This window comes from Oncorhynchus nerka, linkage group LG9a (genome assembly GCF_034236695.1).
Source record: "Oncorhynchus nerka isolate Pitt River linkage group LG9a, Oner_Uvic_2.0, whole genome shotgun sequence".
Taxonomy (NCBI): Eukaryota; Metazoa; Chordata; class Actinopteri; order Salmoniformes; family Salmonidae; genus Oncorhynchus; species Oncorhynchus nerka.
This window is the reverse complement of record NC_088404.1, coordinates 59,144,485-59,159,628: the sequence shown is the minus strand read 5'-3', so window position 1 is coordinate 59,159,628 and position 15,144 is coordinate 59,144,485. Positions and strand designations below refer to the sequence as shown.

At 42.0% G+C, this 15,144-nt stretch overlaps 1 protein-coding gene across 2 annotated transcripts; it reads left to right on the top strand.

The window, feature by feature from the left end:
* The first annotated feature begins 2,615 nt into the window (after nt 1-2,615).
* On the top strand, nt 2,616-12,037 carry faxdc2 (fatty acid hydroxylase domain containing 2). Of its 2 annotated transcripts, XM_029656699.2 has the most exons (9): nt 2,616-2,722; nt 4,145-4,221; nt 4,651-4,748; nt 4,938-5,041; nt 5,645-5,766; nt 6,844-7,049; nt 9,784-9,889; nt 10,063-10,229; nt 10,826-12,037. In XM_029656699.2, exons 2-9 carry the CDS (start codon nt 4,147-4,149, stop codon nt 10,980-10,982), a joined length of 1,035 nt encoding a protein of 344 aa, XP_029512559.1. In that variant the 5' UTR covers nt 2,616-2,722; nt 4,145-4,146; the 3' UTR covers nt 10,983-12,037. The 2 variants fall into 2 exon arrangements, with proteins under 2 accessions (XP_029512559.1, XP_029512560.1); XM_029656700.2 differs by lacking the exon at nt 4,145-4,221 and having other exon boundaries at nt 2,636-2,722.
* Nucleotides 12,038-15,144: the final 3,107 nt, after the last annotated feature.

Below are 15,144 nucleotides of genomic sequence, written 5' to 3'. Positions count from 1 at the left end.
CTAGGTATTATTTATTCTATAAATGTCTATACTTTTACAACCTTTCTTGTGAGTAGAAATTCCAGTTTTGACTTGATAGAAATACATAACATTATAAAATGTCATTTAAAACGGTATAAATCAATAACTAATTCACCATTTGTCACAGAAACATCAAACTAGGTATGATTTATTCAATAAATGTCTAGTATACTTTTACAAACTTTCTTGTGAGTAAAAATTCCAGTTTTGATTTGATAGAAATACATAAAATCTCAAATATTACATTTAAAGAAGAAATCAATAACTCATTTAGTGATTATCGCAGAAAAAAAAGTGAAAATATGCATATATTTGCAATAACTTTAAAGAAATGTTCATTTCAAGTGCAATTTGTTCTATATGAAGTCAGACAATGTTTATATAAAGTTGTACAATGTTTACAATCTTAAATCGTATGTCAAATCAATGTTTGCATTTTTAGTGCAACAGTTCCAAATTTTAAAGTAGTTACAAGGCACAACAGTCATTTATTTATACGTCTCTAATTTAACAGCAAAGAAGCCCCTTTCAATCATTTTCTATTTTGGCTTTGTTGAAGTCCTGCTTTGTCATCCCCAGACAAGCTGAATGGTACCATCTCCTGGGGTAATAGATTCAACTGTTCAACACTTACAACTCAACGTTTAATATTCCCAGAACACATTCTGGAAAGTCTATAGATCCAGTGGTGACTTCATTAGGTACAACCCCCTATGCATCTGGAACAGCGTGAATTGAAACTGTTGATGAAACTGGGAAAGGAGATGGACTGTTGGAGTTATTAAGCCAGAGTTCATTACAGTCTGTACACGTTTTGGAACTTTTTGTTTCTAACCATTTTGAGCCTGTAATCGAACCCACAAATGCTGTTGCTCCAGATACTTAACTAGTCAAAAGGACAGTTTTATTGCTTCTTTAATCAGTCCAAAAGTTTTCAGCTGTACTAACATAATTACAAAAGGGTTTTGTAATTATTAGCCTTTTAAAATAATACATTTGGATTAGCTATTGGAACACAGGAGTGATGTGTGTCTCTCGGAGGACCTGAGCCCTAGGACCATGCCTCAGGACTACCTGGCATGATGACTCCTTGCTGTCCCCAGTCCACCTGGCCGTGCTGCTGCTCCAGTTTCAACTGTTCTGCCTGCGGCTATGGAACCTGTTCACCAGACGTGCTACCTGTCCCAGACCTGCTGTTTTCAACTCTCTAGAGACAGCAGGAGCGGTAGAGATACTCTCAATGATCGGCAATGAAAAGCCAACTGACATTTACTCCTGAGGTGCTGACTTGTTGCACACTCGACAACTACTGTGATTATTATTATTTGACCATGCTGGTCATTTATGAACATTTGAACATCTTGGCCATGTTCTGTTATAATCTCCACCCGGCACAGCCAGAAGAGGACTGGCCACCCCTCATAGCCTGGTTCCTCTCTAGGTTTCTTCCTAGGTTTTGGCCTTTCTAGGGAGTTTTTCCTAGCCACCGTGCTTCTACACCTGCATTGCTTGCTGTTTGGGGTTTTAGGCTGGGTTTCTGTACAGCACTTTGATAAATCAGCTGATGTAAGAAGGGCTATATAAATACATTTGATTTGATGGTTGCTGATAATGGGCCTCTGTACTGTACACCTATGTAGATATTCCATAAAGAAATCAGCCATTTCCAGCTACAATAGTCATTTACAACATTAGCAATGTCTACACTGTATTTCTGATCAATTTGATGTTATTTTAATGGAATGTCCATGTCGATCCTCTTGGTTGTGTTGGTCCTCTTGATCCATCCACCTGTCTTCTTTGTTAGTGAGGCCTGATCCCTTCATCCAGTAGTTTTTTCCTGTAGTCTAATTTAATATGACTGAAGATGCAGCATTTTATGCCAGGCCCCTTCCAATAGGGTATAACAGACTCGTTAGAACTTTGACCACACGCTCTCTAGACGGACTACATACCCTCTATCAAATCAAAACTGGAATTGTTACTCAAAACAAAAGTTGTAAAAGTATGTTAGACATTTATAGAATAAATCACATCCATTTGTATGTTTCTGTGACAATCAATTCGTTATTGTGATTTTTACAATTTGAAATGGCTTTTGGCGAATGTCTGTTGAATGTCCGAATGTAAAACCAACTTTTCCTCCGAATTTTTCAGACCCTTTCCGGTCATCACTTGTTGAATGTTGTGCAACAAAGTCAACATAAGACGGGAAAAATAAAGTTATAATTTTCTATTCTATACTAAACCTGGTCCAGAAACACATAATCAATTTCAGATCTGGAATTGACAGTGGCCCAATTCAGTCCCAATCTTGAATCTAACCAGAGGAAAAGGCGAAGTCCGTATAGTCTGCTATAACGTTTCACAGGGAATAAAAAAAATCCCCCGCTCAACCCTGCCAGGGTTTGAGGGGAAAGGCGATAACAAAAGGCCATTAACAGTTCGTTCAACCTTCACCTGGACACATGTAGAAGACAGAAGATAACAAAAGCCATCATCGAGACGAAGATAAAGGAGAGCGCAGCCTTGTGCGTCTTTTCGCGGTCAGCTGACAATTTATCCACCAATCATAAGTCGTGTAGGGTTGGAAATCCATCCAATTGAAGCTGCGACTTGTATGTGAAAGAATAGGCTGCATATAACCTACCGACTGGAAACGTAGTTGCGCAGATTGCGATCGTCCGAGGAAACCACTGCAGTAAGTAGCAGGCTACCCGTATCTACCTACTGCCCTCATCTCCTTCTATTGACGTTGGATTGGATACTGATCTGGAGTTTACTGTATTCTACAGGCTATCAATTTCACTTGAGCCTTGTGCAATCTGTAAAAAATCAGTCAACAGGGCAGTCTGAGTCTATTTAGCCAACTGTGTTTTTAGTCCTTGACCATGACTCTCGTTTCAATGACACATCATTGGAGGAAGGCGTCAGTAAGAGCCCCTTGCGCTCGGTCTGGACATTATGACACGCATTGCTTGCGGTACGGTTTTGGGAACCAAAGGACCTTTCATATCAGCGAGAAACAATTTTTCAAAAAGCATCAAGTTGACACACACCTTGACAGGGTTCTTGTTCCCACGCGACCATCTCCACGTTATAGCGTGGAAGACCGAGGGACCGCTAATTAACTGTCTAGTACGCGCCAAACACCTGCGTGTGACACAAAGAAAGGCTGCCAGAAATGCGTTATCGCTGAGAAACACTTGACTGCAAAGCCGGTCAAAACAGTGTAGCCTACAGGGTGTGTATTATGATGTGATATGAAAGTAAAGTGCTTTATGTTTCTAGAACCGTATCGCAATTGTGAATCGATGCAGAGCCAGTCTACTTCTGAAAATAACGTACTGAATAAATTCCTTGGACCTTTAACAAGTATGGGGAATGTTGAGGCTCCTAAATAGTATGCCTACATATTGGGTTAGTTAGGCCTATGCTTGGCATGCAGAATTTACACTAGCCTGCTTTTGTTGCCCAATGTTAACAGACTGTTGTCTGGTTGATCCAACAGATATACCCGGATTAGATTTAGCCATTTTTTCACTGCAAGCTTTTGTTAAAGAACAACCTTATCATTTCAAAAATATAGATGCACACTTCTATAGAATCATTTTTTGTCGGTAAGATTGTTTTCATTAATCTTGGTAGAATGCATGCCAATCTTGCTTGTTATCCTCAGGAATTTGTTTGAAAGTCGAGCTCAAATGAATGGTAATTCGATTATACATCAACCTGCAACTGTACATTCCAGCCACAATCTATTGTTGTAAAATCATACGATTAGACAGGACTTTGGACAATATAAATCAATCATAAAACATTGGAATTGATCTAACATGTACAGTTTACCTCAACTAGCCTGTACCCCTGCACACTGACTCGGTACCCGGTGCGCCCTGTATATAGCCTCCTCATTGTGTTACTTTTTTATTTGAGTGTACTTGGTAAATATTTAGGGGCTTGTAAGTAAGCATTTCATGTTAAAGTCTACACTTGTTGTATTCGGAGCATGTGGACAATAAAGTTTGACCCCCGTCAGGACAGCCAGGGCTTTGTGAAAAGAAAACATGTTACATAAGAGTATGGCACCCTGCATTATACATGAAATGTGTTTTCTTTTAAGACATGAAGGGCGACGTCACTCAAATGAACAGCAAAGGTCAGGTCCCTGTTCAGATGAACCTGAGCAGTCAAAGACGGGTAAGAGCATTAGTGTAATTGACATCTGGATGTTTCCGATGCATTTGTTGAACAAGTCAGACCGAGTCATAGACAGTCTCTTTCTAGCCTGGGTAGCAGTAGTCTTGTTTAACGTTTCACTCCTTGTACTCTGTGTCAAGGTGCGATTGTTTTGCAGGCTAAAAGGAGTGACCTATGCTACTTGACTGTACTTATCTGGATACGTGTCAGTACAGGTCTAACTTGTAGGACTGCATTTTATTCTATCCAGTGCAGAGGGGAATAGATACAGTTTATACACATGATGATGTGAGTTGAGGAAATAGTGATCATTGCAGAAGGTGACTTGAGAGAGTGAGCAATTGAAAAGTAAAGAGTTGTGAAGGCAACCTGACTTTTGGGTCATAGAGCAGATTTGTTTATATGAATATTGTTTTTCTCTTCCTATAGGAGGCCCCAGGAGGCCTTTTGGACTCGGTGATGAAAGCGGTCATCGTCATTGGATCTGGCCTCTTTGTCCTGGCAGCCTTTGGGAACTCCTTAACATGGTAATAACGACAAACATCCACTGTAGGGACAAGAGATGATTTCAGAACAAACATTAAACCAATGCGATATTTACACTGTGAACACTGGAATAATATGAATTTGTTCCATTTTAGAGTAATAAGAACAATATTGAATTGTTATTTGCAACCACAGATTTGTAACCATAGCCTTTTCCCTGTGCCTCCCAGGCATCTGCAGAGGTTTTGGGGAGCATCAGGAGACTTCTGGCAAAACCAGTGGACCAAAGTGCACCAGAGGTGGGAGGGACACGAGACAGCCTTGTTCTATGCCGGTAAGAGACAATGTAACTGGTGGGATCTGAAGCCCGGTGTCCCGCTGGAAATAACATCCAACGTAAACTAAAGGAAGTATTATGCGCTGCACAAAGGAACAGGAAGAACTAGACTGTGGCGAGCAGCCCAGTACAACTCTCTCATGGAATTCTGATGTTCCACAGCTCTGATATCTGGGTGATATAATAAAGACAAACAACATAGCAAGTTCAGGCTTCTTTCTTCTTCTCCCCAGAATTGTGAAGTATATTTATGTTCCGTCCATTATTAGGCACAAACATCTGTCTAGAGATGATGTCATGTGATTTGTAAAGGCTGAGTCTCAAATGGCACCCTATTCCCTACATACCGCCCTATGGGCCCTAGTCAAAAGTAGTGCACTGTAAAGGCAAAATGGTGACCGTTTTGGCACTTCAGTCACCATCTTTGGTTTTATATCACTTTTATGAGATGTTAATGTCCTGATTGAGTGAAACCTGCTGAGCTGTTCTTAGACAATGTTAGGGCATGCTGTATCTTGCTGTATCTTGAATTGGTTCATGTGTACATGATGCGGTTGTTGTATTGCATGTAAATGCATTGATTTTGGTTGTGCTGAACAGGGGCGATGTTTGTGCCTTTCGTGGCTTTCTGGGGGTCCAATCTTCTGCTCATGCTGGTTGATTACACTGGAATGCCCAACTTCATCACCCGTTACAGAATACAGGTGGACAAGAACAACCCGGTACAGTCAGTCTAATCCTGTTTTACACACCTGTATCTCATCATGACCTCCATGTATTACAGTAAACAGGAAGGGCTCTAAACAGGATCATCTTTATGAAAGCCTCACATTTCACTCTAGTGTGTGTGTGTGTGTTTGTACTAGCATGTGTGTTGTGAAATTCAGTGTCATCATAAATAGGGCCAGGAGGTTCTCTCCTGTTCATGTTCAGGTCCCGAGGTCAGGTAAAAACTCAGGTCTCTATGAATGGCATGTCCATCAGTCGATCGTACCAATGTCCTCTTACTGAGTTTGATTGACAGATGTTGTTTTACAGGACACTAGCGAGAGAACGACTGCCATTACTGAGGACCGCTGGTTACTTAGTGTTTACCCTGCCATCTCCTGCAATCTGTGGAAGATTAGATACTTAAGTGACATTGTGTTACTCAAAGTGCTTATCAGTCATTAAACATGACCTGTTTATAATATATGCCAAATGCAGCTAGATATACTCACCAAATGAATGTAGCCAGATATTGAAGAATTGCCCTGTGAGTTTCAAAGGTCAGTGATGATTTTTGAATGTGAGGGTGCAAAGCTCAGAAAACATGAGACCGGACTGAGGATAGCTATACTTTGCCAACTGCACTTAACCTCTCTATCTGATTATAAAGCAGAGATCTGTTTACGTTGGCTCTACAGTGATGTATGTAGCGAGTGTTTGATTTGTACATTTGTGGATTTGTCATGGATACCATTCAAATTCTTTCAGACAGATGGACACAAATGACTATTGTCATGTGCTACATTGTGGTTTCCTAAGAAAGATTGATGGTGCCGGCTAGAGAAATGATATTCTAGGTACACAACGAACGAGCGTAGCCGCTGGAAGATGGTAAAAAAAAATCAAATAAGACCCCCTTACTTACATCTTAAAAACTAGCAGACATTGAAAAACATTGAAGTAAACAAAACAAGTTCAACTAAGTGAACAATAAACAAGAAGACTAATGATTGCAGAAATGGGTGATGATAGTTGATTACTTGAAGGAAATGGAGACCTGACATTTGCCACAAACTGTCCCCATCCCCTAGGTTGACCCAGTGAAGCTGCGCCACGCGGTGAAGACGGTGGTCCTCAACCAGCTCTTCATCTCTGTTCCCATGGTGGTGGTGTGCTGGGCGGTTATGTTTTCTAGTGGGAATCCCTGCGGCCCAGAGCTGCCCACCTTCCACCGAGGCCTGTTTGAGATGGCCTTCTTCGCCGTGCTGGAGGAGCTTCTGTTCTACTACTCGCACAGGTAAGGACTGGGGGCAGCATGGTTTCTCATATACAATACAGTGCCTTGTCAGGAATAATTGATTGGTGTGGAAAATGCTGTACCCAAAGATAAGCGAACGATTACGATGTTCCATAGACAAACAATAGACAGACATATGCATATGGGGAAACAGACACGCTCCTCTGAGAGGTTCCAAAGACAAGATACTCATGACAGTGCCTTCAGAATGTATTACTACCCCTTGCCTTATTCCACATTGTGTTGTTGCAGCCTGAATTCAAAATGGAGGAAATGGCTGTTTTTTTCTCACCCATCTACACACATTACCCCTTCTTTTTTTTACTTTTTTTTTTACATTTTAGAAGATTTATTGAAAATTAAATGCAGAATTATCTAATTTACTAAGTATTCACACCCCTGAGTCAATACTTTGTAGAATCCCATTTGGCAGTGATTACAGCTGTGAGTCTTTCTGGGTAAGTCTCTAAGAGTGATTACAGCTGTGAGTCTTTCTGGGTAAGTCTCTAAGAGCGATTACAGCTGTGAGTCTTCCTGGGTAAGTCTCTGAGAGTGATTACAGCTGTGAGTCTTTCTGGGTAAGTCTCTAAGAGCGATTGCAGCTGTGAGTCTTTCTGGGTAAGTCTCTAAGAGCGATTACAGCTGTGAGTCTTTCTGGGTAAGTCTCTAAGAGCGATTGCAGCTGTGAGTCTTTCTGGGTAAGTCTCTAAGAGCGATTACAGCTGTGAGTCTTCCTGGGTAAGTCTCTGAGAGTGATTACAGCTGTGAGTCTTTCTGGGTAAGTCTCTAAGAGCTTTCATTTGCGGTCATTTGCCCATTTTAATCTTTTCAAAATTCTTCAAGCTTTGTCAAATTGGTTGCTGATCATTGCTGGACAACCATTTTCAAGTCTTGCCATTGATTTTTAAGTAGATCTTGAAGTCAACTGTAACTCAGCCACTCAGGAACATTCAGTGTCTTCTTGGTAAGCAAACTCCAGTGTATATTTGGCCTTGTGTTTTAAGTTATTGTCCTACTGAAAGGTGAATTCAAAGCAGACTGAACTAGTGTTTCCTCTAGGATTTTGCCTGTGCTAAGCTCCATTCCTTTTTTTATTTTTATCCTGAAACTCCCCAGTCCTCAATGATTACAAGCATACCCATAACATGATGCAGCCACCACTATGCTTGAAAATATGAAGAGTGGAACACAGGAATGTGTTGTACTGGATTTGCTTCAAAAATAACACTTTGTATTCAGGCCAAAAAGTGAATTGCTTCTCCACATTTTTTGCAGGTTTACTTTAGTGCATTGTTGCTTTTCAATAAAAAAAAAATAACATTGAAAAACATTATCCCACTTTCACATTATCAGGTATTGTGTGTAGGCCAGTGACCCCCAAAAAGCTAACTTTAATACATTTTAAATTCAAGCTGTAACACAACAAATGTGTGGAAAAGTCAAAGGGTGTGCATATTTTCTTTAGGTACCGTATATTCTCATCCTTATCTCTGTTCACTCTCCAGCTGGTCAAAACATAAGCCATCTTACAAGGCCAGAGTGAACCAGGGATTAGACATCTCTATCACGTTAAAGTGCCGATAGCTGAATTACAGCCTTTATCCCCAGAAATATCACTTAAGGTATTAAATGCTTTCTAAGTGCTGTTTTTTGGTGACCCCATCACCAGAGAGGAGTCAGCTAGGCAGCTAGAATGTATCAGCCTGTAGAAGGTACACATACCATTTTTTACATTTTAGTGCTTTATTGGCTATGCACTGAGTAAAGGGACAACATGAACATGTTGCATTATCACATAACATATGGAACGACAAAAAGGATTGTTCTGTGCTAGAATTGAAATGTTACAAGCACATTCAATGCTGTGGCAAAGAACTTATACTGAACAAAAATCTAAACGCAACATGCAACAATTTCAACGATTTTACTGAGTTACAGTTCATGTAAGGAAATCTGTCAATTGAAATGAATTCATTAGGCCCTAATCTATATATTTCACATCACTGGGCAAGGGCACAGCCATGGGTGGGCCTGGGAGGGCATAGGCCCACCCACTGGGGAGCCAGGCCCAGCCAATCAGAATGAGTTTTACAGACAGAAATACTCCTCAGCTTCATCAGCTGTCCGGGTGGTTGGTCTCAGACGACCCTGCAGGTGAAGAAGCAAGATGTGGAGGTCCTGGGCTGGCGTGGTTACACATGGTCTGCGGTCGTGAGGCCAGTTGGACGTACTGACAAATTCTCTAAAATGACATTGCAGGCAGCTTATGGTAGAGAAGTGAACATTCAATTCTCTGGCAACAGCTCTCGTACATTCCTGCAGTCAGCATGCCAATTGCACGTTCCCTCAACTTGAGACATCTGTGGCATTGTGTCGTGTGACAAAACTGCACATTTTAGAGTGGATTTTGTCTCCAGCACAAGGTGCACCTGTGTAATGACCATGCTGTTTAATCAGCTTCCTGATATGCCAAACCTGTCAGGTGGATGGATTATCTTGGCAAAGTAGGGATGTAAACAAATTTGTGCACAAAATGTGAGAGAAATAATACTTTTTGTGCAAATGGAACATTTCCCGGATCTTTTATTTCAGCTCATGAAACATGGGACCAACACCATGTTGCCTTTTATATTTTTGGTCAGAGAGCTGAGAGTGAAAATACAACTCACCCTGACAGTATCTTCGACCGTCTGATAACTCTCTGACATTTAACTTGTGATCCCTTCCCTGCCAGGCTGTTTCACCATCCTGCCCTCTACAAGCATTTCCACAAGCAGCACCATGAGTGGACGGCCCCCATCGGAGTGGTCTCTCTCTACGCCCATCCTCTGGAGCACGTGGTGAGCACTTTATGCCTGTCCACTCTTCTTTCTTTCTTTCTCTCTCTCAAAGTCAAACTAGGGGACCGTAGCTTGAAACGCTGCATTGTGGATAACCTTGTAAGCAGATCATTTCTAACCATATTTCTAAACAATGTAAAACCATGTTGCTGATGGTCCTGCCCCACCCCCAGCTGTCCAACATGCTGCCTGCCCTGATCGGCCCTGTTATCCTGGGTTCCCACCTGGTCACAACCACCCTGTGGTACGCTCTGGCTCTGGTCAGCACCACCATCTCCCACTGTGGCTACCACCTCCCCTTCCTGCCCTCCCCCGAGTTCCACGACTACCACCACCTCAAGTGAGTCCTGTCTTATGCAAGATAGGCTTGCGTCCCAAATGGCACCCTATTCCCTATGTAACACACTACTTTTTTAACAGAACCCTATGGGACTTTGTTAAAAGTAGTGCACTATAAAGGGCATAGGGTGCTATTTGGGACATCCCAGAATGACTTAATTTTCCCAGAGGGGACTTTGGTATGTTAACTGATATAGGGCACACTGTTCTTTGCATATTCATTTTATTACTGTGAATCCCTGTCCAGTTGTTTGTTTGTACTTTGGACTTGGTTGACTCTCCCGTCCATGGCAGATGTTAAAAGTATGGTAATAGCTCCTCCACATATCTCTTCTGAAGGCTAGGTGGAATTTTTCTGTAATAATGCTTACGCTTATTAAATCTAATCCTTCCCGATCCGAAAAGGGGAGTTGATACGTGCAAAAGAGTGGGGTTGGTTTGGGATTTGTTCCATGGACAAGTTAGCCTGCCAGAAACACAGCGAGTCTGTGGCTTTAGCCAGGCAATGTACATGTCAAATTCAAAGGAGGAAACATTAAGAACAGCACACTGTTTTTATTTTGTAGTAATTATGTCCCCTACCCTCCATCTCTGCAGGTTCAACCAGAACTTTGGAGTCCTGGGGGTTCTGGACAGGCTACACGGGACCGACGCTAACTTCAGGAAGACCAAGGCTTACGAGCGTCACACCCTGCTGCTCAGCCTCACCCCTCTGACCGAGAGCATCCCAGACCCCCCCAAGAAGGTCCAGTGATACTCCCCCGTCACTTCTGACCTCCACCTACATCCCAATAATCTCTCCTTACTCCTGTAGTGTGCACTCGTCCATACGGTTAAAATCATTGGATTGGTGTAAGCACGAGCTAGAGGAAAATCTATGATCAAGTGCACAGAGAAAGGAGAGATTATAGAGATGCAATCAGTATTCCCATCCTCAAGTCTGGCCCTGGGCTGGCTCCTCTCCCACTGTTCCTTTCTAATCTTGGTAGTCGAGACAGTGGAGTTCTTATTAAAGGTAGAGTCAGCAAAATGACGTTGCACGAGCAGCAACGCAGATGTCGTGATGAGCAAGATGCAAGACTTTGCTCTCACAGTCACACACGCTATCTGCGCATGTGCACGGGCTCGCTTCACGCTCTTACAACGTGGTAGCCGCGGGACAAAAAACAAGTTTATCCTTGTGCTCCAACGCTCTTAGTTGTTGCGGAAGTTGACCCAATATGCTGTTTACTTTGTGCATCTACATCCTATCCCTGACTCGAGCACCTCATTACACTGAAAACACATGGTGGTAATTTACTACTTTTTACCTACACGATCAGAAGACTTTTGTTTCATCTTGTTATAACGTTCCTAAGCAGTAGCACTTTCTACCTTTTCAGTCTAACCTTGTTCTCCGCTGTTAAGTATAAACTTGCTGCTTGGAGATAAGGACGGGACATACCGCTTTTTAATTATAAATCCTACATTTTATAATCCGATTGTTGGACGGCACTTTATTACTGTAATTGGCAGTCATATTAAAGATGCAGTTCTTTGAGTGATTCTTGTGTAACTGGAGAAAAACGTACGAATATAAGGTTATTACAGTATGCTTATTGTTCGTAAGTTTGTGGATTTTGGTCTATGGAAAACCATACAATCAACTTTGTCACCGTTTGTATGATCTGTATTGATTGATTGATAAATTGGTCCTTAAAGGGTTGTGCTCTGGTAGGGTTGAGATTTGGGAGTAAGTATAGATTTTTACACGACCCGTAATTCATAAACTGTGCCATTGTTGCAGAATAAAACCTTAACAAAAAAACATCTCATTTGTTTCAAAGCTTTGACTCAATCAGCATTCATCATCACATCTGTAAATTCTATTTGTTTTACTCCAATTCTCTCATAATCAGTAGTCTGCTACAGTATTCATCCATCCATCATCCATCAGTGATGTGACTGATCCAGAAACCAGAATGACATTTTAAGTCATTTAGCAGAAGCTCTTATCCAGAGCGATTCGAGTTAAGTGCCTTGGTCAAGGGCACAACAGATTTTTTCGCCTAGTCAGCTCGGAGATTCGAACCAGTAACCTTTCAGTTACTGGCCCAATGCTCTTAACCGCTAGGCTTCCTGCCCCCATGGATCAATGGTTTATCCAGTTAACTGTCCCCCTCAAAATATGTATTACTTAATCTCTTCAAGATAGTCAAAAGATTGGACACACCTACTCAAGGATTTTTCTGAATGTTTGACTATTTTCTACATTATAGAATAGTAGTGAAAACAATTATGAAATAACACATGGAATCATGTAGTAACCAAAACAGTGTTAAATCAACATCTATTTTATATTCGAGATCTTTCAAAGTCGCCACCCTTTGCCTTGATGACAGCTTTGCACACTTGGCATTCTCTCAACCAGCTTCATGAGGTAGTCACCTGGAAAGCATTTCAATTAACAGGTCTGCCTTGTTAAAAGTTCATTTGTGGAATTTCTTTCCTTCTTAATGCGTTTGAGCCAATCAGTTGTGTTGTGACAAGGTAGGGGTGGTATACGAATATAGCCCTATTTGGTAAAAGACCAAGTCCATATTATGGCAAGAACAGCTCAAATAAGCAAAGAGAAATGACAGTCCATCATTACTTTAAGACATGAAGGTCAGTCAACACGGAACATTCAAGAACTTTGAAAGTTTCTTCAAGTGCAGTCGCAAAACCAATCAAGGGCTATGATGAAACTGGCTCTCATGAGGACCACCACAGAAAAGGAAGACACAGAGTTTCTTCTAATGCAAAGGATAAGTTCATCAGAGTTACCAGCCTCAGATTGCAGCTGAAATAAATGCTTCACAGAGTTCAAGTAACAGACATCTCAAAATCAACTGTTCAGAGGAGACTGTGTGAATCAGGTCTTCATGGTTGAATTGCTGCAAAGAAACCACTACTAAAGGACACCAATAAAGAGAAGAGATTTGCATGGACCAAGAAACACAGGAAATTGACATTAGACTTGTGGAAATCTGTCCTTTGGTCTCTCAGAGTCCAAATGTGAGATTATTTTTCCAACCGCCCGTATCTTTGTGAGACGCAAAATAGGTGAACGAAGGATCTCCGCATGTGTCGTTCCCAACGTGAAGCATGGAGGAGGTTGGTGTGGGGGTGCTTTGCTGGTGACACTGTCAGTGATTCATTTAGAATTCCTGGCACACTTAACCAGCATGGCTACCACAGTATTCTGCAGCCATACGCCATCCCATCTGGTTTGCACACATTTGTTTTTCAACAGGACAATGACCCAAAACACACCTCCAGGCTGTTTGACCTAGAAATAGAGTGCTGGAGGGCTGCATCAGTTGACCTGGCCTCCACAATCATCCAACCTCAAACCAATTGAGATGGTTTGGGATGAGTTGGACCGCAGAATGAAGGAAAAGCAGCCAACAAGTGCTCAGCATTTGTGGGAACTCCTTCAAGAGTGTTAGAAAAGCATTCCTCATGAAGCTGGTTGAGAGAATGCCAAGAGTGTGCAAAGCTGCCATCAAGGCAAAGGGTGGCTACTTTGAAGAATCTCAAATATATTTTGATTGAACACTTTTTTGGTTACTACATGATTCCATATGTGTTATTTCATAGTTTTGATGTCTTCACTATTATTCTACAATGTAGAAAATAGTAAAAATAAAGAAAAAACGTTGAATGAGTAGGTGTGTCCAAACTTCTGTCCGGTACTGTATATGGTCTTGAAATTGGATTGGCATAGTATAATTGGGCGCGTTCGAGCGGATAACATTTTACTAAGTCGCCTTTCAAAATATGTATACAGGGATAAAAAATTGTCACTGCATGAACTTTACAAAAACCATGTGATCAAAGGACATGCAGTCGCCAGTTGCTTCTCACCAGCTGCATCATGCAGCCAGCGCCTGGCTAGTGGGAGGCACTATTTTTCAACCAATCAGTGTTTTTGTTTGACCCAGGTGAACGGGGCCAAAGACTTGACTGAAATAGGAACCAACAGTAGCGAGGTTACAATCCAATTGGCAACAGATTTTCATGCGAATATTCTAGTATTATTTTCCCACCAGTGATGTTTCCATCAAATTGACTTGTTGCGGAGAAATGTCTGTGCTTGATGACGTAGTGCACATAAAAATGCATTTTGCGGTTAAATTCCCATGTTCCCAAATAAAAAATAATAATAAACTGCATGCTTTCCCGATGAGTCACAGTGGGAGGACCACACGTCATCGTACGACTCCAAGTTGACTTCAGTCTGCACCAGTCTGCTTGGCACAGGCACTGTTTTGCTCCCATGGGTGAAGTGAAAGCTGGTCCTTCTGCAGAGCAGGGGAGGCAGCAGTCCCTGTGCACCTAGCTCGATGACAGGAGAGATGGCACGGTCCCCTCCCCAGATGTTCGCTGTGACAATAGTACTCCCAAATAGCATGGCCAAAACACTGGAAGCCGAAGCCCTCGAGCCCAGAGTGGACCGGGCTTCAGGCAAACGTTGGCACTTAGACACATTGTTTAAACTTGGGGTAGCCAAGTTCCACGGTTGTTCAGAGTGCTGAAAAAACAAAAGAGGCATGGAAAAATAAACAAATTGCCACAGTCCACAAGGTGCCCTTACACAACTTTACATAGCCCATTACGGGAGACTCTCTGTCATCCTGGATTATGCGAACGTTGACGTTGGGGTACAGGCTACAATTCGTTGTGCGTCCCTCACGTTTTTACAGGATCATTACATTGGCTCTTCCTGAGGCATCAGCACCCTGTTTTGAGGGCGGAGATTTCTTCCCTTCTTAAGAAGCAGGCAATCCAAGTGGCTCCTATGTCAGAGGCCCAGGACGGCTGGTTCGCAAAAGGGGTGAGACATTGCTTCCCATTTTTATCCTGCATGCCCTAAACAAGCACCCCAGGTCCTA

Bases quoted from the DNA above. Each gene is read 5' to 3' on its own strand.
- faxdc2 (XM_029656699.2), top strand. From the start codon at position 4,147: ATGAAGGGCGACGTCACTCAAATGAACAGCAAAGGTCAGGTCCCTGTT. The intron at 7,050-9,783 runs GTAAGGACTGGG...CTTCCCTGCCAG, and splicing joins CTGTTCTACTACTCGCACAG to GCTGTTTCACCATCCTGCCC. The intron at 10,230-10,825 runs GTGAGTCCTGTC...CCATCTCTGCAG, and splicing joins CACGACTACCACCACCTCAA to GTTCAACCAGAACTTTGGAG.